The sequence below is a fragment of the Brachionichthys hirsutus genome, chromosome 21 (genome assembly GCF_040956055.1).
Source record: "Brachionichthys hirsutus isolate HB-005 chromosome 21, CSIRO-AGI_Bhir_v1, whole genome shotgun sequence".
NCBI lineage: Eukaryota > Metazoa > Chordata > Actinopteri > Lophiiformes > Brachionichthyidae > Brachionichthys > Brachionichthys hirsutus.
In genome coordinates, this window is record NC_090917.1 from 6,997,369 (window position 1) to 7,021,872 (window position 24,504).

Genomic DNA, 24,504 nt, shown 5'->3' on the forward strand with positions numbered 1-24,504 from the left:
GAGCATTGGCATTCATAAAGGGAATGCTAATACTCCTGGGGAGTCTGATTGCATTGGTGGTTTTGGCCCCTTCTTTGTTTTCTGCCCCAACAAGAGTATAAGTATCTAATCTCTGCAGTTTCTCAGAACTGAAGAAGCCTCTTTGGATGAGAGGTGAAACATCTTCAATCAAACGTGAACAAATCCCGTTGATTCTTCTTCTTTGCTCTCCATGATTTACCATGACCTGGGTGACTGAGAACCTACACAGACATGTTCTTGGTATCTGACCTAATCACAAGGATGCAGTTGATTTTAATTAATTTTTTATTGATTTTGGATCCATAAATGCGGGTTTCAATGTTAAAATGTAATATTTTCTTCTCGCCTCATTCTGGATCAAATCCAGAACACATTTTGCACGATAATACATATCAGACCCAAACAAACACCGTCAAAAACATAACCTCCTTAGGGACGCTGTTGACAGTTTTTAATAGCTGGTTTCGTGTCCTTATCTTGGAGTAAACAATAACATTACTGTCAAAAAAAAAGTCCTGTCAGCTTCCGCTTCCGGGCTCGAGCCTCTGCGTTCCGCCTACTTTATTCTGATTGGTCATTTAAGTCACGTGAGCCGCGACGAGCTTGTTGTCGCACAGAGCGCGCTGTCCTTTCCTTTGATGTTAGTTTTGAATTGACAGGTTTCAGAGCACCGTAAGTGACTGAAAGCGCTCATAATGTCTGATGTTGTTGCTGTTTCGGTTTTAACACCATTAGAAAGATGAATTTTGTTCAATAACCGACCTCAAAATATCGCTCAAACTAGTAGTAGCCGTGAAAAGCTAAGCTAGCCTGCTAACTTAAATTGCTGTTCTGTGTGAAGTTAACGCTGATCAAACAGGAATAGTGTCTTAAGTAACAATGATTAGACAATTTTTTCGCTTTAAAGGTGTCTGATGTTCTGTTCTCTGTCTTCAGGCTGAACTGCTGAATCTTGAGACGGGACAGAAGCATTACGAAATGGCAAAGTGGAACGCCTATTACCGAAATGATGATGATGAGGAAGAGCACGAGGAAGGAGATCAGTCTGGAGGTTAGAAAAGTCATCCTCATTATGTCATGTGAAATGCAGATAGTACAAAACTTTCCATTCATCGCTTCAATTAGGTCAGTATTTTTGATATGATGTAATGTATTATATTATAATGTATTATTATTGATATAACACAATTGCAATCAAGTCAAATTAGATAATGCCAAACAGAAAGTCACTGTTTAATCTTTAGTGCACAATAACAAATCAGGGTTTTTCTTTTTGTAAGATTATTACAAGACAACAGGGAGAGACAGTTTGGTGTTCCTGGTGGATGCCAGCAAGGAAATGTTCATCAAAGGAGAAGATGGAGCGCCCTCAAACTTTGATATAACCATGCAGGTAATGGGGACAGTTGTCTTTAGTCTTTAGTTGTTGTTGTTGTTCTGTAACACTTGGGCAAGTGAGAAAAGTCGGTTTGTAATTGACAACCTTATAAAAATACTTAGTACTTATCGATATTACATTACTGCCATATTTAGTGGTATTGTTCTTAGATATACTTGAGATGTAATGATAATAATAATGTCTGTGTTCTCTCCACTTAGGTTGTGCGCAGTGTGTACACTAGTAAGATTATTAGCAGTTTCAGGGACTTGGTGGCTTTGGTTTTTTACGGTACGGAGCACAGCAAAAATCCCCGGGACTCCTTCAAGCATGTTTTCGTGTACCACGACCTCGATGAACCTGGTAAGACTTCTTCTCCCCACCTAAATGATGATTAAAATTGTCAAAGATATTTGTTACACCTTTATTGTTTCCTCAACGTTGCTCATAGATTTGTCTGTCTGCTATTTATTTTCTCCAGGAGCAAAGCGAGTGCAGGACGTGGATGCTTTGCGTGGGGTGAAAGGTGCCCAGCTAGCTGCTGACACCATGGGCAGTGGGGAGACGTCGTTAGGCGATGCCCTGTGGTGCTGCTCCAACCTCTACAGCGATATCAAGCTACGCCTTTCACATAGACGGCTCATGATCTTCACATGCAACGACGAACCACACGGAGGCGACAGAGTGAAGGACCGGCAGGCTCGCACCAAGGCCAGCGACCTCAAAGAGACTGGTACGTCTGAGCTGTTCCGTGCGGAGTTCGTATGTTCTCCCCGTTTAAAATCCTGATCCTGACTTTCAGAGCTCTTCATGAACTGCCTCCTGATTGTATCAGTGGCCTAATCAAAATTCTAATTAACCAATCCCTTTCTCTCTTAGGAGTCATCATTGATTTAATGCATCTGAAGAAGCTCGGTGGCTTCGATGTGTCGCGCTTTTTTCGTGATGTTGTGAGTCCTCCTGAAGAAGAGAGCCAGTTGGGGCTGCAGCTAGAGCCCTGTGATAAACTGGAGGACCTCCAGAAGAGAGTGCGTGCCAAGGAGCAGGAGAAGAGAGCCATGGCCAGGTAGCAAGTCTTCACACATCAGCATTTTCTGATGGATACAAGTTTATTCATACTGTCCTGATTATTGTTATTGCTCAGTTGTTTTATTTTTTTCTTCCATTGTGGTTCACTCTTCTATCTTCTCCTGTCCTTTCCTTTTTTGTCATTTATAGGTTAAACCTGTGTCTGGGTGAGGGCATAAATGTTGCTGTGGGAATATATGCAACTGCAGTGACAGCCCGGAAACCCTCTGCCGTCAGACTTTACAGGGAATCCAACGAGGCCGTCCGCAGCAAAACCCGCACCTTCCAGACCCAGACAGGGAGCTTGCTGCTGCCCAGCGAGATAAAGAAAGCCCAGGTGAGAAATGCCTTCCAAGATGTAAATTAATGCATTAGAATTCAAATGAGACGAAACAAAACAACAACCAGATTTACCGCAATTGAATCAGTGGCTAACATAACATTTCAGTGACTTTTAGTATTTATTTAATCAAATAAATGACTGATTGTGCTTTTTTTTTTTTTACTACTTGGTTGTTCACACGTCTGCTGTAGACATATGGTAAGAAGCAGATTGTGATGGAGAGAGATGAAGTGGACGCCATGAAGAGGTTTGAAGATCCAGGAATGTATCTGATCGGATTCAAACCGATGGAAAAGCTCAAAGTTCACCACCATATCGGCTCCGCCCACTTCATCTATCCCGAGGAGGAGATGGTGAAAGGTAGTGCTGCTGGTCTGTTTGCATGCGAGTATTTGTATTTCCTGCATACTAAACTGTAGTGTATTCTTTGTTAACCCTTTCAGGAAGCGCATGTTTGTTCTCTGCTTTGTTGACGAAGTGCAGCGAGAGGAACGTGTTCGCTCTGTGTCGCTGTGTCTCACGTGCAAACTACCCTCCTCGCTTTGTCGCCCTGCTGCCTCAGAAAGAGCAGGTCGATGAGGGGAAAATACAGATTACACCACCAGGTAATCCACTACTGGGTTCAGAATGGAGTGTGGCTTTATTTATCCAACTTAAACAAACTTTAGCTCCGCCTATTCCTGCCAGTCTGTTCGGCTTATTCGTATTTATATTAAAAAAGCTGTTCAATTGACAGTGATGAGCAAAATGGAGTCACGTTTACTGTTGTGCACTGAAGCTTATAGTTATTGTTGACTCTCGCCTGTGTCAGGCTTCAATGTGATATACCTGCCCTACGCCGATGACCTGCGGACTTTGGATCCTCCTCAGTGCCCGACTGCCTCACAGACACAGGTGGACAAAATGAAGCGGATCATCACCAAACTGCGCTTTAAATACAGGTACCAACACATTTTGGAAAGGAATTCAATACTCAAATAATATCACTAAATGACCAGACATGATTGTTTGGAAAGTATCCGTCATAATCCTCTATATCACATTTTCTGTTGTTCTAATCATAGTTTAAAGGGTACATATTATGAAAACAAAATCACTTTTCCCACGTTTCTACACTCATATTTGGTGGTTTTGGGTTACCAACCCGAAAACTGCTAAATTAAACCAGTCAATCCTGCGTAGTTTGTGTAGTTCTGTAATCAGGTATTGAAACATGTCTGGCAGCACTCTTCCGTCACAACGGGGAAACATGTCGGCGCTCCGCACGTCCGCGCTCTCCCTGTGTCTCGCACATGAGTCGAAGAAGAAGAACGGAGTGGATAAAGTTTATTTTTGGTGGCAATGTTCCAGCGTTCCATTTTCTGAGGCTTTTCTGAGAGAGCTGTTTGAGACAGAAAAGAGGGACGCTGTCCTGCAGCATCTGTTTGAGACAGAAAAGAGGGACGCTGTCCTGCAGAATCTGTTTGCTATTTTGACCAAAGACTATCACAGATATTTCATATAAGTGTTTTGGAACTGCATTAACTCGTGGAAAAAGAGTATAATGTGTGACCTTCAAGGACATTATCAAGAAAATATACTGATAGATAAAAATACACTGATGGTAGTGATATTATTTTTTGTTTTTGTTTAGTTATCTGATTCCATGAAATCCAGTACACATATATGGACACTTTACAAGTCTAATCTCTCATCATAAGTAAGACAACCTATCGGTTTCTGTCTGTGTTGTGTTTTCAATGTTAATAATGCATTGCAGGAGTGATGCTTTTGAGAATCCAGTCATCCAGAAGCATTACAGGAACCTGGAGGCGTTGGCTCTGGATATGATGGCTCCAGAGGACACAGAGGACCTCATTAGTAAGATTCAGATAAATAATAAATACAACAAAGATCCCGTTCTGGTAATGTCTTTGTTTGGTTTCACACTTTCTATATCGTCCGTCTCTCTGTCTTAGTGCCGAAGGTGGACCAGATGAACCATCGTGTGGGTCCATTGGCTCAGGAGTTTAAAGACTTGGTCTATCCGGACGGCTACAATCCTGAGAGCAAACCTGCTGCGAAACGCAGAACGGGTAGGAAGTGGCTGCAAACATAATAGCTTCACCAACAACTGTGCTTTTTTTTAAAGTTACGGTGAAATCAGTGACAGAATGATTCCATGCATTAACCCACAGCTGATTCTGGAGGTGGAGCTGAGAAGAAGCCCAAAGTAGAGGTGTCTGAAGAGGAGCTGAAGGCACATGTAAAGAAGGGGACCCTGGGAAAGCTGACTGTGCCCACATTGAAGGAAGTCTGCAAACAATATGGGGTTCGCACCACTGGGACCAAAAAGCAAGAGCTGATAGATGCTCTGACTGCCCAGCTGGGCTCATGAGGTCATAAATACACTGAGATCGGTTTGTCTGTCTTCTCCCACTTTGCATTAATGAGATGTTAATTGTTGTGCTTTATAGCTTTATGCAGGTAGTGTGTCAGCTGAATGTTACGTGACGAATTTTAATGTAAATTAAAAAAAAGCATTCTGTGAACATGAACACTGAGACTATTTCATGCAAAATGTACACTTTAGGTTTAGAATGTTCCGCCCCAGACGCATCCCTCCACAAAATGCCATCAAAGTCGGTTCAGATATGTTTGCAAGTGCTGCGAGAGGAGTCAACACAAAGGCTCAACCAGCGTTTTATAACACACACGAATAAGTGACAAAAGTTTCAAAGGATTTCAACTAGAAAAGCGCACGGAGAGCGCAAACCTCCGCCAAGCAGCCCGTTCCCCTCACGATTAGATTTACACCATCCACATCGTGATGCCCCGTCTTGGGTCTGGCCTTAATGTGGGGAGGGGGCTTGTGCGTTCTAGTGAACCCTGGAGAGCGGTACCATCGGGAGCTAGCTCCTGGTGGGGTCACCCTTGGCGTGTCGGCCTCCAGAGTAGGTTTCAGACAAAGACCCCAGCTTGTCGGTACGCTGTCGGGTGGCAACCCCACCAAACGACTATCCTGCGGCGGGCGCACATGCTGGCTGGGTGCAAGACTGCTCTTAGCCAGGGGAGATACCGGTGGTGCCGTGACAAGGTCCTCATGGCACTGGCAGACATCTTGGAGCGGAAGAGATGGAAAAAGCATCAAGTCCACACTCGACCAATACCACGTATGCAGTTCATCAAGGAAGGGCAGAAACCACCGCCACCTAGGAAGATCAAGAGGAGCCTCTCGCAGACTGCACCATCATGGGAGGTGAGGGTGGACTTGGGGACTTGGGGAGGAAGCTGCAGTTTCCCCAGGTTGTCCAAACCTCCCTCAGGCCTGATGTGGTCATATGGTCTGAGGAGGCAAAAAAGATCATCTTGATAGGACTGACGGTCCCGTGGGAGGATGGATGTAGCGAGGCCTCAGAGAGGAAAGCCTCTAGATATCAGGACCTGGTCCAGCAGTGTAGGAACAAGGGCTGGCAGGCCTGCAGCTTCCACTATTCACTATTATTCACTATTCATCCATGAAGGCAGACTTTCTGACTATTGTAGGGAACTGTGCTTGTTTTAGCTGAGGCCAGGCCCACCTAATAATTAGCGACTAGCTGTTGGTCTGCCAAAATCTGGCACTTTAATTTATTATTTATTGAGCCAATAATGTATTCTCAGCATTATTTTTGAGAATTCTGTGGCAGGTCCACATTAAAATATTTTATTTGAATACGTCTTCTCTTCTCTCGTGGATCAAAGAGTAACCTCCTCATTATCTTATGTTTAAATATGCGTGTTACTGTTCTACACACACTTCTGTGGTGAACAACCCCGTTTGAAAACGTTGCAAAACTGTCGCTTCCGCTCTCTCGACCACACACCGGGAACGCGGCAACGCGCAGGCGGTCTTGAACGCCCCCCGGTTCCCCATTGTGCAGCCGAGGAAACGTCGCAGGGTTTCCACGACGTTTGGCATGAAATGGCAGAAACTGCTTGTGTCACGGAAGCACAGAAACTCGGCTTACGAAGAAGCGACGTGTTTATTTTGTGATGGCCTGCTAGTGTGAGGGAAACGCGAGCGTATCCGGCGGATAAAGGAATTAAAGACCTGTTTTTCACCCGTCCGGGCTGCGTCTCCGGTCGGCAGCGAACGGCCACTGCGGTCGGACACTGTTGGAATTAACGAAAGAGGGGTGAGCTCGATATTCGGAATCTTTCTCCTTCCTATTAAAAATGTTTGCCGTATTATTGCCCACCGTTTCGGGGATTGGAACGATCTAACGCGGGTCACACACGCTACTTCGGGCAGGTCTGGCCTAACTGGAGAAAGGCAACCAGACCCGGTGGCTGCAGCAACTATCTCAATGCTACAAGCGCGCTAGCGCCGCTCACGCCGTAAACTCTGAACCGGGTGTTGTTCTCCGTTATGAAACCAGTGGCAGCTTCGACTAAGACTCTTTGACCTCCGGTCTGCGCTCACCTGGAGACGATAACGTCGGTTTGCGAACAGAAATCGCGTTTTGACGCCTTTGATTCCACCCTGTTTTAGCTCACGTCTCTCTGTGTGTTTGTTCTGGGGATTAAAATGTCACCGGTCTGTGAATTCAGAAAATGAGCAACACTAAATTGATTTTAAATCTATTTGGCTACAGCTGCTGCTGTCCTTTAATTTATGTGTCCTTGTTTATGGCCTCATTGACCTGCAAATTGAAAAGGTCAGTTGCATAATGTTAGCTTGCCTTTATCTTGGCTATAGCAATCAGGTGAGATATTTGATCAATCCAGTGTGTCAAACTTGGGCTTTTGTATTCCATGGAATTGCCTGTGATATTATTAACTTGTTCAGATTAATTGAGGATGTTTTATCACATTAATCCCAGATTGTCTAATATATATATATATATATATATAGTTACCTCAATGGAGGAAGCAAAGGTATCCTTTCCTCATTTTCCATTACAGAATTGAATGGATGTTATTCTACAACATTTGATCAACATTATGATCCTGTGTCCCGCATTTAATAAGTTTGATTTTAAATGATTTTGAATTATCTGTGTTTTTGCTGTTGCTTGAAATGAACCCAAACTTTGGACAGTTTCTGTCGTTTATCTTTGGACTCCTTCCTCCTTTTCTCCTTCATTGTCGTTCTTTTCTGCATCTTTATCCGTGCTCCCCGCAGCCACACTGGACTGTGTTCCCTCTGCTGGCTTTCCCATCAATATGCCCGGACGGCTTCCACTCTAGTGCGGAAACAACAAGCTTCACTTTGGTTTCAGCCGTTTGTGTGTTTTCAATGCGTAACACTAATTAAACGAATCCTCGAGGCAACAAGATTGAAATCTAAGCTTTTAAATAAAATCAAATTACTCTATTTAACCGATGAATCGCTGCAGCCCTAGTGTCCATTCCCTGATTATTGCAAATGTCTAATTATTATCTAATTATCTAAGAGACAATAGAATGTATTGACTTCCAAGATTTTTGGTGGACAAATCTACAGCATGAGCAGAGCATCCTTTTATTGGTGGTTTCCTTCACATTGGCTGTGATGCCGTACCAAGCATGGACTTCCTGTTAAATATTTGACACAAATATTCTGGAGATGAAGAATGAAACCATCATTTACCTTTTTTTCTGAAATTCTGTGATTCCTTTTCTGAAAATCGTTCCCCTAGCACGACTTCAGAATGCGTGACGGACACATCGACGAATCGCATCACTTTTGCAGAATTCTTTGAGTGGCTAGTAAATCCTTGTATTAGAAAAGAGAGAGTGAAGCCAAAAGTTAACGGCTTGTTCTTTTTTTCACCACAGGTCTTCAGTCAGCGCTCTACTTGGATGCCCAGACACACCATTTGTCCAAGGCTTCACCATGAACCGGAACAAGCGTGAGAAGGAATACTACAGTATAGATGTGGGTGATTCAACTTTTATGGTTTTAAAGCGCTACCAGAACCTCAGACCCATCGGATCCGGAGCACAGGGAATTGTCTGGTGAGTCTATGGATTCATACATACATTGGAAATCTGGGAACACACACACACACACACACACACACACACACACACACACTACTACTGTACTTCTGGCTTGTCCCGCGAGGTGCCGCCGCTTCAATTATTATTATTATGAACTATATTTTTGCTTTCATTCTTAATCCCAGTTCATCATATGACCACAACTTGGAGAGGAATGTCGCCATCAAGAAGCTGAGCCGGCCTTTTCAGAACCAGACTCATGCGAAACGGGCTTACAGAGAACTGGTGCTCATGAAATGTGTCAACCACAAGAACGTAAGAGCTCACGTTTCATCGTGCTTCGTTGCCTTTCAGCATGTGGAGTGTGTGACTGCTTCTTATTATTACGTTTCCTATTATTATACACACCAGGGTTTAGAGGCGTGTTTGTTTCGGAAAAAAAATTAGCGTTGCATTAAATTGTTAATTGAAATAGCAGGAGGAGAGAAACATGGAGGCAACAAAATGTGTCCTATAGAAAGCTCTGTCGTCCGTTTAGTTAATTTGCCGGCAGTTTAAATTTAGTTCATTAGTTTTATATGTACAAATACATAAGTATCAAAGAAGAAAACTCTTTCCTCCAGATTTTTCTACCCTGGGCAGGCGATCCAAAACGGGCACAAGTAAACAAAGCATAACAAGCCTGTGACTCCTATTACAAACTGAAAAACTACATTCATACAGTCTGAAAGTTGTCAAGGAGTAAAATTAGTGGTAAAAAGAGAGTTTAATTTCTATTTTTTTTAATATTCTGAGGCTAATTTCTGCCTCTGAAAACATAAGGGCCTGTTCATAACATGTAAAGGCGCTGTCTCATTTCAAGGCACTGATGATATAATCAATGATGATATAATCAAAAACATACCTAAAAAGTGTAAGGAAAGAGTTTTTACAGAGTATGACTATCAGCAATATTTAGCCTTTCCTCCTGAAGCTGAGGCAGTATTTATTTTCCAGTGCGTTTCACCCTTTGCTGTATTCAGTTCCAGTTTATCGATGCTCTCTCTGCTGCTGCAGAGGCGGCGACTATTCATTGGTCCATTAATAAGGGTGCTTTTCATTTGTCTACAGATAATCGGCCTATTAAATGTATTCACACCACAGAAGACACAGGAAGAATTCCAAGATGTGTGAGTATTATCTGCGAGCTGTGTTTTGTAAAATCAATACAGGACGGCTCGTGTTTTGGTCTTGGATTATAATCTGTGGCTTTTAGGGATTTGTGGCTGGTGAGATCATGCTTTAATACCCACTGCAGGGAGGGGCATGTCAATAAATACATTTAAGTCTACATAAACAACACGTTATCACAGGAAATAGACACACTCTACAAACGAGAATTAACTCATTCAGTGCCAGCAGGTTTTGCTCATTTTGCCCTGTTTTTCAAGACTCGTAGAATATTGTGTATTATGACTATGTCCACAACAAACCTATCAAATGTGAGATGAGTGCTGCCTTCATGTGGTTTCAGGCTGTGTGTGTGTTTTTAAATGTTCTCAAAATAGTCCGCCTTAGTCTGGTAAGAAACGAGACACTCCCCTGAGTGTAATGGGGAGACGTAGAGCACATTTTTTGGACAAAGATGTCCACGCTTTATAACGGGGTTAATAAAAAGGTCTATAACAAAGTATTTTGAGGTCACTGGCATTGAATGAGTGGTAAAAAATGCAACATTAAAGGATCTGCAGACTGGCCTGATAAAGATATGACATTAATAAAAGCTGTTATGAACAATATCTTAAAACCGTTCGCATACATCTGTAATCTGTCAGTTAAAACTGGCTGCGTTCCTAAAGAAATTAAAATAGCAAAAATGATTCCATTATACAAAAATGAAAATAAGCACAGATTATAGGCCAATCTCCGTGCTCTAGTCCAGAGGGTCACCGGTTCAAGTCCCGGCCCAGACGAATTATGGAATGTGCGCTGGTGGCTGGAGAGGGGCCAGTCTACCCTCAGAGCACTGCCGAGGTGCCCTTGAGCAAGGCACATATTGGACATATTTATTACCATATTATGGTTTCTTGTACACATAAAGGTATTTTTTTCTTCTGCTGGAAACAAACAATAAACCCACCGACCAGCCAATCCTCTAGGAGTTGTGTGTGTGTTGTGTGTCAGTGTTTATTTGTGTCCCCAGTCCTCTGTCTGCCTGATTGGAGCTAAAGAGGAAACTGGAAAAAAATCATAGCCAGAGGGTTGTGAGGCAAACGCTCAGGAGATGGAGGATGGACACTCCATTGGTCCGTGTGTTTGTGTACCGGACTGCGGAGTTGTGTTGCAGAGCAGCTGGCAGCACCGGTTTCTAAGAATATGAGCACAGAAGCATGTCAACGTTACACAAAGGGTCATTTCATGGTGAATTTTTACCATCTACAATATTGTATTTAAATATCGGGTATGAGTAAATATCACCCGAGCAGAAGTCCAGCGTTTCAAATCTCCACACTGTCACCAAGATGCTGCTAAATCTGTCTGGCGGCCCCGAGGGTCATCGTGACTGTGATGTAACAGCTGCCAGATAATATTCACTAATTTTCACTTGTCTGTCATCTTTTAAATGTCTCAAACTGTGCGGGTTATAAAACAAAAGCTGAAAATGTCATTTTCAATGGACCTCAAAGATAAATGAATACTTATAAACATATTTAAGCAGGCTTCTTTGTGGATGCCTCTGTGATCATCGCTCTGCCTGTGTGCTCTTCCTGTAGGTATCTGGTGATGGAGCTGATGGATGCCAACCTCTGCCAGGTGATTCAAATGGAGCTGGACCACGAGAGGCTTTCCTACCTGCTCTACCAGATGCTGTGTGGAATCAAACACCTCCATGCTGCCGGCATCATACACAGGGTGAGGAACACACACACGCACACACACACACACACACACACCCAGAACAGTGGCATTGTGTTGGAAGTCTGCTGGGCAGAACACCTTTCAAAAGATCAATGTTTTGAGTAATAATTTTGAGAGTTAGGAGTAAATCTCCCGATTTCTTTGGTACGTGAGGAAGTGTGAGAAGGTATTTTCTGGCAGCCTTTCTAACAGAAATTTGCTTGTGGTGAAACGTGATATGTGACCCTTCACTGCTTGGCTGGGTGGGTTCCTCTGCAGCCTGAGCAGCAACACGGTCATCATATTCAGCTATAGCATGTGAAAGAACCCGAAAAATTAACATTATATAAGGACATATACCGTATGTCAAGTTCTGAGACGGCTGTCAGAAAAATGAAATCATTTTGTAGGCAGACATTCAAGGCAAACAACAAGGCAAGTAAGACTTACTTCATTACAAATCTTTATGATAAACAAAAAATTATTAGTGTCAGGGGAAACGCATTTAGGGAAACTGCTATATTATACGAGGGAACTGATCTCTGTTACTAAATACGCGTTGATTTATTGATAATGTTAGAAATACTGCTTTGAATATGTACCTGTCTCTTCTGGACACGAGATCTAGCTGGGATGGAAGTCAAGCTTGTAGGAGTCGGGATGTTGGCACGAACGCTCGAAGCCTGAAATGTTTCTTTATTATATATTATGTTTAAAAACGAAAAATCAATTTCGTGTCATGACCTCTTTAAATTGCTGCGCATCTTCGCTGTTTTGGTTGGAAAGCCGATTGATGCCAGAGAGAAGGTTCGTCTAATCTCAGTGCGTATCCGACATATTCAACACTGATGTGCGTCACAGCACTCGTCACCGTGCCATAATGAACCTTCTCTGTGTCGATGTTAGTCCTCTCTATGCATCAAAATACTACTCGATTGATGAACTTTGCTATCTGGCTGTTTTGTTTTGCCCTTTAACTCTTTGAAATATAGTTCCTGTCGTGTCTGGGAGTCGCCAGATAACTAGTTGTGAACAGAATGCACAGGGTACCAAAAAAAACCAAACATTCAGTCAGGCCCTCTTTCACTTGGAAACAGTCGACACAGGATGACACGCACACAAACCCTGAAGCACCAGCAGTGCTATAGAAAATGTCTCCTCCTCTGAGTGCACGCCGTTGATAACGCGCATGCACACACGGCCACGACTCTGTCAATCACCGTCGGCGAAGGACGCAGCAGTAGATTAGTGGAGCTCCTCTTGCTCGGCCGGCCAGAACTAATTGTGCCGTGGGCGGAGCTGAGCAATCAGCGCGCAAAGCTTTTAGAAGAACCGATGCGACATGAGTCATGTGCACCAAATGTGCACGTGTGCTGCCACTTCATGCCTCCGCCGAAGTCTGACTCTATTTCGCGTTGTGCTTTCTGAGCAGGACCTGAAGCCCAGCAACATTGTGGTGAAGTCTGACTGCACTCTGAAGATCCTGGACTTTGGCCTGGCCAGGACGGCGGCCACCGGCCTTCTCATGACGCCCTACGTGGTCACTCGCTACTACCGTGCCCCAGAGGTCATCCTGGGAATGGGCTATCAGGCCAATGGTGAGTGGAGGAAGCAGCTTGTCAGCAGCAACCAGCCAGTTTAGAGCTGGGTGAGCTGCTGCATGGCCCTCTCCCTAGGGATGCGTCTTTTAACAGCACCTCCCGTACACATACGGTACACATTACCACCACACACACACACACACACCCTGGCCCTCTTAAGGTCACAATAGGAGAACGCTGATATGGCTGCAGGTACCGGTGCAGCAGCTTCACTTCGCTCGCCTGCTTGGAACGCTTCACATTTTCTGCAAGACTGTCTTTTTGGGGAAAATGCAGATTTCTCATCTTTTAGATGATAAAGATGCCATCCCATCGCTACCAACTGTCAAGAGAGATCTGGTCAGAGGACAGTTAGCTTAGCATGAAGAAAGCCTTATGATCATAAGGCATTGAAGGTTTTCACGGTTTAAATCCGGCTCTTCAGTAGAAGCAAGCTAGTTATTGAGCTTCGGTAGATCATTTCAGGCAAAGCCGGGCTTGCTGGTTCCCTGTTTCTGGTTTTCACGCATTCTGTCTTCATATTTGTTTTACAAATAAAGGATATCTCAGCAAGAAAACTAGCAAGCATATTTCCCAAGATCTAAATATAAATTCGGATGCATCATTTTTAGTTACACAAGTCTAGATAAAAAAAACAAGCAAACACATTTGAGCTTTGTAGAAACAATGTCGCCTCTTTAGCAAGCTGATGAAAATGTTGTAATCACTAACACTCATCGTTCATCTTTTTGATCTAAACATAGACCCTCATGTTTCCTGCTGACTATGCATTTATTTATTTACTTGGCTTAGTCTCTTCTCTCCTCCTTTTGTGCTGCACATTTGTAGTGGATATTTGGGCTGTTGGCTGCATTATGGCAGAAATGGTTCGCCACAAAATCCTTTTTCCAGGAAGGGATTGTATCCTTGAGCTGCTTGCAGCAATCTGACACTTCTTGTGTGACAAACGCAGCATTCAAAGGTCTGTCGTCTTCTAAAAACGTACGTTTCATTAAATGTTTCGCATGGAGATCGTATATCCTGTGAGCGACGATAGAAATTCCATGTCTTGGATTGCTTGACAGCTCAACTCGCGACGCTTCACCTGCATACAGATGCACAAAGTGACACACCACCATCCTCCCACATTGAAGCAGAGAATTCTGTTGCTTCGATCGTGGCAGTCACAAAAAGCTGTGATAAAATTGTTTGCACTCCTATAGCTAAGAATGTGACTGCAAAAATATGTTATTACCCTCAAGCTGCTTTCCGTATGTGTTTGTAAATGCTAGAGTAAGAGTTTGGACAAAGAACTAAATTCTGATTGTTGGGATTGGATCCAAAATACAGGGATGGCAATATTCAATGTGAGGATGCTGCAGATTGTTTATTTTTATTTTTAAATCCAAGGGAACTAGGTTACAACTAGTCATCCAGTGATACTTGATTTTTTTTTTGTCCTATTATTGCCATCATATTTTTACAGCAAAATAAACTGACCTGGCTAGGATTCAGCTGCCAATGTTATCCTCTGTTGCCATCCCTGACAGAATAATACTGAATAAATATTTGCTCGGCTCCAGAAGTAATTGTATGTCACGCATTTGAATGTACCAGAAAAGCCCATCAATGATATTTGGCTGTCGGCCAGAAGCTTCCAGGCTAACACGCACACACACACACACACACACACACGTGAATTGCAGCAAGGATAATGCAGGTGTTAAAATGCAGTTGTGAAAAGTATTTTCAGAAGACTTTGAAAACCGGTGTCTCTCTTTTCAAAGTTCACGGTTCGCTACGCGGTGCAATGATTGTTGGATTTGTAATGCTGCTGCTCCTGCAGAAAGTTGCAGAGCATGCAAGACTGATAATCATTTTAAGCTCTGTGGGGGGCTGGCCAGGGATAAGCGCAGACTGAGGTGCATGCAGTTCATTTTCGTCATGTATCACACCACCTGCCACCTCATGATGTTTTTGCCTTATGTTTTTATGAGGGTGGGGCTTTATTTGCTTTGATTCTTTTTATTTATTTAAGTCATGCATGCTAACTCGGTGGTTGTCATTTCATTTTTCAGTTGATGTCTGGTCTGTTGGCTGCATCATGGCTGAAATGGTTCGGGGTAGCGTCTTGTTTCCAGGCACTGATCGTATCCTTGCGTTGAGCCTCCATCCGAACCAACGTGTCTCATTTCATGTCTGACATCACGTTCACTGTGGGGGAAACGGTTCCTTTTTTATTTAATGATGGTGAATTGTATTTGTTGTTGACATCTGTGTCCGGGAAGCTCGTAACCTTTATTTAAGTCATGGTAGGTGTTATGGATTTCTTTATCTCTCATGGGTTCTGTAATGAGGTTATGTAATCGCCTGTTAGCAAGATGACTCAAAAATGTCTGGACGGATCTGGATGAAATTTTCAGAAATGTTAGGAATGTTACGAGGAACAGAGTATTTAAATTGTGGTGATGATCCAGAAGAGATTCTGGATTCATTAACACTGCAGTCAGTGGAGCTTCAAGATTTTTTCCTCAATATGTCGGTTGATTATTGACGACGTGTATGGAATTTGATAGTCATGTAAAGTGGGGTCTCTATCTCACCAGTGAATTTAATCTGGATTTAAAGCTTTCCTAGTTTCGATTCAAATGCTGCCCTGTCCTACCGGCTCAATACCATCCTCACCCATGTGCTACAACCACGTCCATTTCCTTTTTGAATGCCATGAGTTACGTCACGCCTTTTGTTGATGAGATGTATGTGTGTGCATTCTTAGCATTTCTTTGGAGAGCAGTCACGATCAGATTAGACCATTTAAATTAAATGCCATCAAGGTAACCGAATCTGAGCAAATTCTGGGACAAATATCTGCATTGAACAGCGTACCTTATAAAGAAACTAAATTCATTGCGTGCACGCGCACAGCTGCATCCTCTTGTGCATCCCTTTTTGTTCACACCCATCCCAGAGGTTTTCCTAAATACTGCAACGTAAAGATATCGACCAGTGGAATAAGGTGATCGAGCAGCTGGGAACACCATCTCAGGAGTTCCTGATGAAGCTCAACCAGTCAGTGAGGACCTACGTGGAGAACAGGCCACGATATGCTGGCTACAGCTTCGAGAAGCTCTTCCCTGATGTCCTGTTTCCTGCAGACTCTGAACACAACAAACTTAAAGGTAAAGATGCTTCTGTCTCGTTATAATTCACGGGAGTCGGTCTTAACAGTACTCACAGATGCATAAATAATTTAAAAACAACACGGGAGACGTGCCGGAGACGAGTACGGAAGGTGGTGAATACCTGAACTGAATAAGTGAAGCGGCGCTCTGAGCGCTCGGCCTTTTAGCGCCACCATCTGGAAGTTGCTCGTGTCTCGGAACACGCGTATGTCGAGGTATTACTGTATTTCATAAATGAGGCTGTTGAAATGAAAACTTTTGATGAGCATGGCAACGTCTGAGGAAGATACCAAGCAAAATTGAGGCTCACTAGTTTATCCAATCCATAAAATCAACACCTGGATTTTATTTAAGATTGCATACGTCAAGTGTTTTGTTTTGTTTTGTTAAACCAGGCAAACATGGTTTTGCTGTATTTGCAGATGTTTTGTTCTATTGCTTGTGTTTCATCTTTCTGCTTCACACTCGAAATGTGCGTTTGGGCCACACGGAGCAGACATCCATTCCAGTCCCTTCGCAGTCCCATTATGAACTAATGCTATGTAGCTAACACCAGCACTGTTTGTCATGGGACCTCATTGATACTTTGGTGTTGAATCAAGACCAGGAGCTCATTTACAAACGCCATATAAAACATCTGGGAACCACAGAGCCCCCGTGACGAATCACATTTCAGTCGCTGGATTAAGCACTACGGTAGCCGGAAACTCGACACGGAGTTGTTTACAGTGAAGAGAGATTTACCTCTAGTCTCACAGCGAAGGCTGTGGAGCTTATGGGAATAGACGTCAGCTGCGTATTCCCCTGGAGCGCTGCTGCATGTATTGTACGCTTGTATTCAGTGGGTGAAGCTCTGACAGCCCATGTGGCAAGGCTGTCGGAGAGAAGGGATAGGTTCTTAAAAACCAAAACACAAACATAAAAGAGATTCATCATTTGTCATCTCTTTGATTTTGGTACCAATAATATCGTGTGTTTTTTTTATGCGTAGACGCGTCTTTTATTTTAACATTTTAAAGCCACGGTGTGTTGAGGATGCATAAGAACAACATTATTATGTAAACATCAAGCATGCACAGAATGTGTTTCGTAGAGAAAATACGAAATTAAACATGTTCAGAGAAAAATTACAAAGGTGTTTAAGCAAGTTTGCCTTCTGTTGAACTGCATGGCTTTTCACTCGGGCGTCATTTTATGATTTTGAAAAACTGAACAGTAATGTTTACTTCCAAAAATCAGGACTAGTTATTGACGATAATCCCCAGACAACGACCAAAACGCATGCTTGAGGGAAGAGGAAGTTTAACACTCCCGAGTGGTCCCTCCCTGCATGTTGCCCTGATCCAGCTTCCTGTTTGTGCAGAAAATGTAGCACACTTACAGTGTACTGTAAAATGGATGTAATTTTAGATTCATTGTCAACTGAATTTAAGATTATTTTCATGTTTTGCCACAATGTCTGTCCAGCGAGCCAAGCCAGAGACCTGCTATCCAAGATGCTGGTAATCGACGCATCAAAGCGAATCTCTGTGGACGAGGCTCTTCAGCACCCCTATATCAACGTGTGGTACGACCCAACGGAAGTTGAGGCAGTAAGTAATCATTAATGGTTAATTCATAGTAGTTTTTAATGCACCTGAATGCTTGTTATTAAAGCATTGTCTAATGAGTGAAATAATTGTAATTTATTTAAAAACACTTTCTGTAGAACTCTAAAAAAGGGACTGACTTAGCAGGACTGTGCGAGTGTGGATTGATCAGCTTTGATTGAAAATGGCCTGGTGGATTGATCCAATGATCACACACAGTTAGTGAATTGTGATTGGTGCACAGACACGTCATATGACATAAACTATTTCCATCTGAGCCCCACAAACAGAGCAGCGAATATAAACACAGGCAGACTGATTCTTACCTCTCACCAATAGGACTCTTTAGAAGTGACAGTGCAGCCTTAAAAAGTGCTGACATAATTCAGGTTTTATAATAATAAAATAGTGATACATTTTATTTGTAAACCGTAAACCAAGAACAATAAGTTAAAGGATATAATGTCAGGATGGTCTGAGTGGTCCAAGGAAACGCGTCGTGAGCTCAACATTTTTATCCCACGCCACAGAAAGAGTTTCCCCTTCACAAGCACCAGGCAACCACTCCAAAAATTACCCGGTACCCCTTGAATGAGAGGTCTTAAACTATGCAGCCTCCGTGTCATTGCCCCAGCGCATCGCCTCAAAGAAAGGAGAAACTGATGGGAAACGAACCAATGACTTCTGTGTGAAAACGAACTAAACGAGGAGCCAATCATTAGCAGTTAACACCAAGACTAATTGGGAAAGAATTGTAAGGTAATAATTAAAGTGATGAATGTCTGAGTGAACGAAATATTTACTGTCTGTCTTTTTCCAGCCACCTCCCGCCATCACAGACAAGCAACTGGATGAGAGGGAGCACACAGTAGAGGAGTGGAAAGGTAGTTTTTGTCAACATTGCAGTCAGTGGAGCATCAAAATGTGTTCCTCGATATCTCTGACTATTGACCGATGTTTATGGAATTTGACACAAACTAACTACTAGTTTCTAGTAGTTAGATTTCTGTATTTACTCTTCTTTTTTTTTTTTGCAGAGTTAATATACAAAGAAGTGCTCGACTGGGAGGAAAGGACAAAGAATGGTGTCATCAGGGGACAGCCAGCATCCATAGGTTAGTGGAGGTTCTGGTGTCTGACATAATCATCACTGTACGATTATTATAGTACAACTGTCTTTATTTCAGTGACATCGTTTTTAAGTTGGGGATGAACATATAATAGAAATCACATATTTATCCATTGAATCAAAATCGCATTGAGCATTACTGTCTGTGCACCAAAAGCTGAATATGAACAGAGGAGTGTTTAGCTTTTACTTCTTTGCATTGTTTGTATAAGAGCATTCTAGATTCTCCTGTAATGAAGATTAAAGGTTAATTAGATCCAACATCTGCGAAGCTGAGTTTGAATGATCAAAACAGTGACGGCAGTATTTCTGCCGTCCCTTCTTTGTGCAAACTAAGTTGGGTTGTAACTTAAGTTGTAACTTAAATGATGCCGTGAAAGTTTCCATCTGTGGCTGACCACCGTCCTTTTCCTGTACCTCACAGCACAGGTGCAGCAGTGAGCAGCAGCCCCCCAGCAGCACCACCAGCGCCACTCCTCCTCCTCCACCGTCCCGACTCTGACGGCACCGTCGCTGTCCTCGCCGCCCCATTGGGCTACTGCAGACGACTATCATCTACCCTTCTTCCTGCTTCTGGGCTGGGCGTCACCCACGGGTCACGTTCAAGACCTCTAGCTCGACACTGTGTCCTAGCCCTGACCCCTGACCCCCTGCATTACCCCCCCCCCCCATTTGTGCTTGTCATCTTCAATCGTGTAGCAGTTTACCCTTTAGATGATTTCTGAAAGGGCAGATCTTCTTTTTTCCATTTAGAATTACTTTTCGATTGAGTCCTAGCTGTAAATTATTGTGCCGTTTCTGAATTCTTCAGAAGCCCAAGATGACTATTATTGATTTTTTAGGATTTCTCTATGTTTTGGTTTGTATTTACCAGCAGTGAGAATTTAAAGGAATAGCTGTGAGATGTTTTAATGTGATCTGTTTTCATTTGTTTCAAGCTACTGCTAACTTGCCGTATAAATGTAGACTGAGTTTATACTCGGTCTGTATGTTGCGTAACTTCCTATCTGTTGAGGCAGACGTGGGATGACAGCAGAGGAATTAAACAGACTGGTCGATGTAGTTTAATTTTCGAAACAAGTTAGCGGTGAGCCATTGAAACATAATTGAGAAATGTTTGGTATTTTTGACCCCGCCCCCCCCCCCATCCCTTTTTGTTTATTCTCATAATATGGATATGCTTTTAAATGCATCCAACATATCCATTTGAGCTGAGATCATGTAGATCATCTTGCACAAGTATTTATTTTCTTGTAGTCACAACTACTTCCTACATTTGATCACTTTGTGTTCATACATGATCGGATTAGGTTTTCACTCACCACGGGATTGATTTTTCCTTTTACATGAAAGTTGTGGGGTTGATAATGGTGCAGTTTGGTCCGGCAATCTTTCTAGCGACCGTCCTGTATGTACAGGTGCTTCGGTGAACCTCTTGCTCTTGTCTGCGACAGGCTGTGATGTGGTGGGACTGTGGGTTGTGGTTGTAGCTTTGGAGGACTGGATGTACGGAGTGCGTTCACGCTCTTGGCTGGCTTGCTTTGACAGTAACAACACTTTAAAAAATGTTTTTTTTGTCATGCATATGAAGATTTTTGGAGTTGCGTGAGGTTATAAGGTCGGTGATGGTGTAAGTAGACTGTGCTTTGGTAAAGTAGGGAGATGTGATATTGAGAACGCACGTGAACGTGTTTCTATTGAGAGGAGGGCTTGTGATTCTGCAGCCTGGTGGTGCGGTGTGAACAGCTTTCTGCTTCGTCCTTCCATATCCTGTGATTAGTAATGTACTTTTTGTCATTTTGGACATTTGAAAGTGATTTATTTTTATTTTTAAAGTTGGCCATACTTTTGTCTGGCAGATTTTGCCTGCAATTGTGAATGAAATTCCAAGTACCAGAAAAGTTAAACAGCATGTTGACTAACAGCACAAATACCCAGTCAAAAGAAACTTCTTGTCCTCATGGTATGCAATAATAGTGCCCTTTTGTTTATTTTCTTGCTGAACTTTGAGAGCAAAAGTGCCTGTCGTTTGTCATTCATTCCTGAGTACCTGAACGTGTACCTGTGTATTCAGTATATGTAGGTTTTTATGGTGTCTGGACAACCATGTCAAACAGTAATGTCTGATGGGGTTGTAGTTCTCACAAATGTATGGTATATTTTTCTACTTGTTTTGGCCCTTGAGTGGGAGGCTGGTGTCTTGAAGGGTAAGAAGCTGATGGTGTAGTCGTTTCAGTTTAATCAAGGTTTTTCATCAAAGTAAAACCTGTTTCTGTTTGGCAGCAAACGGAATATAAGTTGATGGGATTTTCCCTTTTCTTTGAATATTATGTAATATGGTGATCGTAATAGGGACTTTGAAACTTGTGCTAGTGGGTCAAACTCAACGAATGATCCCTGCGACTGCATTGTCGTCAATATTCTGTGATGGGTTTTGGATTTACCGTTGGAAGGAAGATGGATCTTTTGGGTACAAAGACTTGTCTGAGAGGCGGAGCCAAACAAATAAAAATTCATTCATTCTGCAAAGTTTACTAACAGAAAAAAGATGCTAATTTTAAGTCACATTACCTTAAACCTACATAAGGAATTTGCGTAATATTTAGTAGTTATGAGGATCACTAATCACGGTCGTTAATTAAAGCAGTCCGTGCTATTTTCAACGTACATTTTTTTGGTTTAGGTTTCAGGCAGGCAGACCAACTGCTAGAAATGATGCTCACTTCCTGTCTGTTAGTTAGTTAGAAAGCTAGTTGTTTTCTGACTCGATTCAGTAAATAGGGTTGCACCATTAAAATCATTGACAAATCAGCGAGCTATGATAGATGAAAATGAGCTTTGTTAACAGGAATGGAAACGGCACGAGCAGAAGCATCTCTTACAGAATTAGTAGTGTTCTCGTTACCTTTGTTTGGTTGGTCATTTAAATAAGGTATACTGTATTCGTTTGTAAAGTTTACCTACAAGCTTTCTGGTAAATATCAGTTATTTATCAATATATAGTACCTTAGCACTTACTGGGTGTAAATATTCAGAAACCACTCACCTCTAAGAACCAGTTTCCGAGGTGCAACCCCATTTTTAATTTTGTCAATCCATAATCTTCTGTTTGAAATTACACAGAGCTAGGTGCCGCTGAGTCCATTTGTTTTTTCTAGGAAGGTAAGAGGAAGGGTTTGCTAAATATCTAGCTCAATGGATCAGTAGTCGATGTGATGTAGGATCTCAAACGGGGGGTAAGAACATGCATTTTTATGATGGAGAAGATCTGTGGTGTGCATCCATTTGTTAACTTAGCTAAAATAGTAAATCTGAAAAATAAGCATTGCTGTGTAAAGTGCTCTTAGTTTTCTTTGCCCAACTTTCGGGCCTTCAATTGGATTGTTTAGGTTTTTCATTTTAGGTTGGTCTTGCTTTTTCGCATATTTTTCTGCTTCTGTCAAACCGATGTCATGATGATTTCCGTATGCTTTGATGAACTACCTCACGCTGAATTTCTGCATGTTCTTGCATATACTTAGTCGCCTGCAGATTTAGCTATCGAAGACGTGTGAATAACAGATTCCATTATTTATTTATTTGAAAGTGTGCTATTTGTTTGTTTCAACAGACAGTTTTGTACATTATGTATACTTCACCTAGAGGTAAGAGAATTGTTAAATGTGCAATACCTTCAGCAAACTGTGCTAGTAGTATGTGATGGGCCTAGCCTTTGTTAGCTGTCTCCCTGAAGGTAAAGAAAATGTTTGGTACTGTCAATCCATGTTTTCCTTTTTTATGAATAAGATCAGTTTTTATTTCTGTGACTTGTTTATAGCCGTGAGGTATTCAGTCTTACCCACCAAATGAGTCTGCTGGTCATGGTTTCATGCAGAGATAGGGGGGGGGGGTCACAATGTGGGCAATGGATTTTGATTTTGACTGTGCTTAAGACCACAATGTTGATAAACACGAACAAGATGAATAAATATCTACAAGAAATCAATATATGTATGGTGCTGGTTTGTGATGTTTGCTAGTAAATCCAGCCATGCAAGTAGTGAAAAAGAATTCCTCTGGATTTGCGCATCCCAAAAACTGCAACCAATGAAAAGTGCACTACTAGATTACATGCACTGGGATTTGATGATGCCACCTCTTTAAAAAAAAATAAATAAAGTGTACTGCAAATAAAATGTCACCTTTATTTCCACACACATCTGTTCATTACAATAGTGGGAATCCTTCATAAATAAACACAAGATCAGCCGAGAAATAAAATAAAAAACATTCGGCCTTCGTCATGAGGCAAAATAGGAAATAAATTAATCGTGATAATCAGAACCTGAAATATGTTTAGACCATCATATTGTCAAATGTGATAGTGGTAGTTCATAGGAGTGTCTACACCTTGTAAACCTGTTCTATTAACGAAGGTCCTGCTGTAACATTGGCTTTGCTTCTGAATAGAAAGAAAAAACAGTCACATTGTCTGAACAAAGTACGCTTTTACTTGTAATTATACTGCTTGAAATAAATGCCCCTTCTGGACGTTAAGTTTGGTGTCAAGATGCTAATTAAGACATTGGCAACTCTTCATTTTGGACGCATCGACTTTTAGTGTCTAACTAAATGGACCTGATGCACTCAGTCACAGCTTCTTGGTTGGATGTAGGAGTGACGCATCTCAAGAAATCATTCAATTTTTTTATTGGGCTGGTTTCATCAGCATTCACTAAATGGATACATTCTCAATTTAAACTTCCATTCACAATTCAGTTTCACAGGAGTTGGCGCCTACTCGGGAGCTCAAATTACTCCACTTCAGTAGTTTGCTGCCATTTATATACGTAAAAAATAATAATAAAAGCAGCCACTGGGTGAATATGTGCAAACGTGCACGACATCTCTGAACAAGCGAGCAACACCACATTTTTCCTATTCAAAAACCTTTCCCCGAAGGCACTACCAGGAAACTTCATCGTTTCTTTGAGGGCAGTTTTCAGCTTTATGTGCCAAAACCAACTGAGACTGAGGCTTTGCCATCAACTAGACATGGAAGCCATGTAGATAGTGACAAGAGAGGCACTGGAAGGGCCTGAGGACAAGGAAGAACAGGCAGCTATTGCAGAGGCTCCACTTATGAATGGAGAATTTCATTTTAAAGTTCAACATCAGAAAAAGAAGTGTTTGCAGTACCAATCAATACCAGCATCCGTTAAGTCTCAACATTGAAACCGTCCCCAGAGCCTACCAGGAATTTCAGAGAAATCCATTCACAACTTTTTGAGTCGTCGTGCTTAATCCCCCCCCCTCTGTGGACTAATGACCTCCAACTCAGCAATGTTTCTGTTCAGAGAAAGTAAAGATGCGTCTTTACTGGCTAAAGCTAAAACAAGGACGGGAGAAGAA

At 42.2% G+C, this 24,504-nt stretch overlaps 2 protein-coding genes and 1 long non-coding RNA gene across 3 annotated transcripts; 2 read left to right on the forward strand and 1 right to left on the reverse strand.

Annotated features, from left to right (window-relative positions):
- Positions 1 to 644: 644 nt before the first annotated feature.
- xrcc6 (X-ray repair complementing defective repair in Chinese hamster cells 6) lies at positions 645 to 5,347 on the forward strand. The gene is made up of 13 exons (XM_068754464.1): positions 645 to 693; positions 958 to 1,072; positions 1,302 to 1,414; positions 1,621 to 1,762; positions 1,881 to 2,132; positions 2,279 to 2,465; positions 2,618 to 2,804; positions 3,002 to 3,170; positions 3,254 to 3,415; positions 3,622 to 3,751; positions 4,570 to 4,670; positions 4,769 to 4,885; positions 4,988 to 5,347. The coding sequence occupies exons 2-13, from the start codon at positions 1,000 to 1,002 to the stop codon at positions 5,185 to 5,187; spliced, it is 1,833 nt and encodes a 610-aa protein (XP_068610565.1). The 5' UTR covers positions 645 to 693; positions 958 to 999; the 3' UTR covers positions 5,188 to 5,347.
- Positions 5,348 to 5,491: 144 nt separating this feature from the next.
- On the reverse strand, positions 5,492 to 7,090 carry LOC137910509 (uncharacterized). Its single transcript, XR_011106053.1, has 4 exons — positions 7,031 to 7,090; positions 6,883 to 6,944; positions 6,002 to 6,135; positions 5,492 to 5,909 (listed from the first exon to the last, which is right to left on the reverse strand). It is a non-coding gene; the product is annotated as an uncharacterized lncRNA (long non-coding RNA).
- A 1,559-nt stretch (positions 7,091 to 8,649) lies between these two features.
- On the forward strand, positions 8,650 to 20,075 carry LOC137909879 (mitogen-activated protein kinase 8-like). Its single transcript, XM_068754312.1, is given in 13 exon segments — positions 8,650 to 8,771; positions 8,942 to 9,071; positions 9,867 to 9,925; positions 11,510 to 11,648; positions 13,066 to 13,231; positions 15,292 to 15,363; positions 16,210 to 16,392; positions 17,863 to 17,987; positions 18,805 to 18,868; positions 19,022 to 19,099; positions 19,543 to 19,562; positions 19,564 to 19,603; positions 19,606 to 20,075. Coding segments are annotated over 13 exon segments (1,431 nt in total). The 3' UTR covers positions 19,839 to 20,075.
- Positions 20,076 to 24,504: the final 4,429 nt, after the last annotated feature.

Excerpts from the sequence above, each read along its gene's own strand:
- xrcc6 (XM_068754464.1), top strand. The coding sequence starts at position 1,000 with ATGGCAAAGTGGAACGCCTATTACCGAAATGATGATGATGAGGAAGAG. Across the intron at positions 3,416-3,621 it reads AATACAGATTACACCACCAG|GCTTCAATGTGATATACCTG; the intron begins GTAATCCACTAC and ends CGCCTGTGTCAG. Across the intron at positions 4,886-4,987 it reads TGCTGCGAAACGCAGAACGG|CTGATTCTGGAGGTGGAGCT; the intron begins GTAGGAAGTGGC and ends ATTAACCCACAG.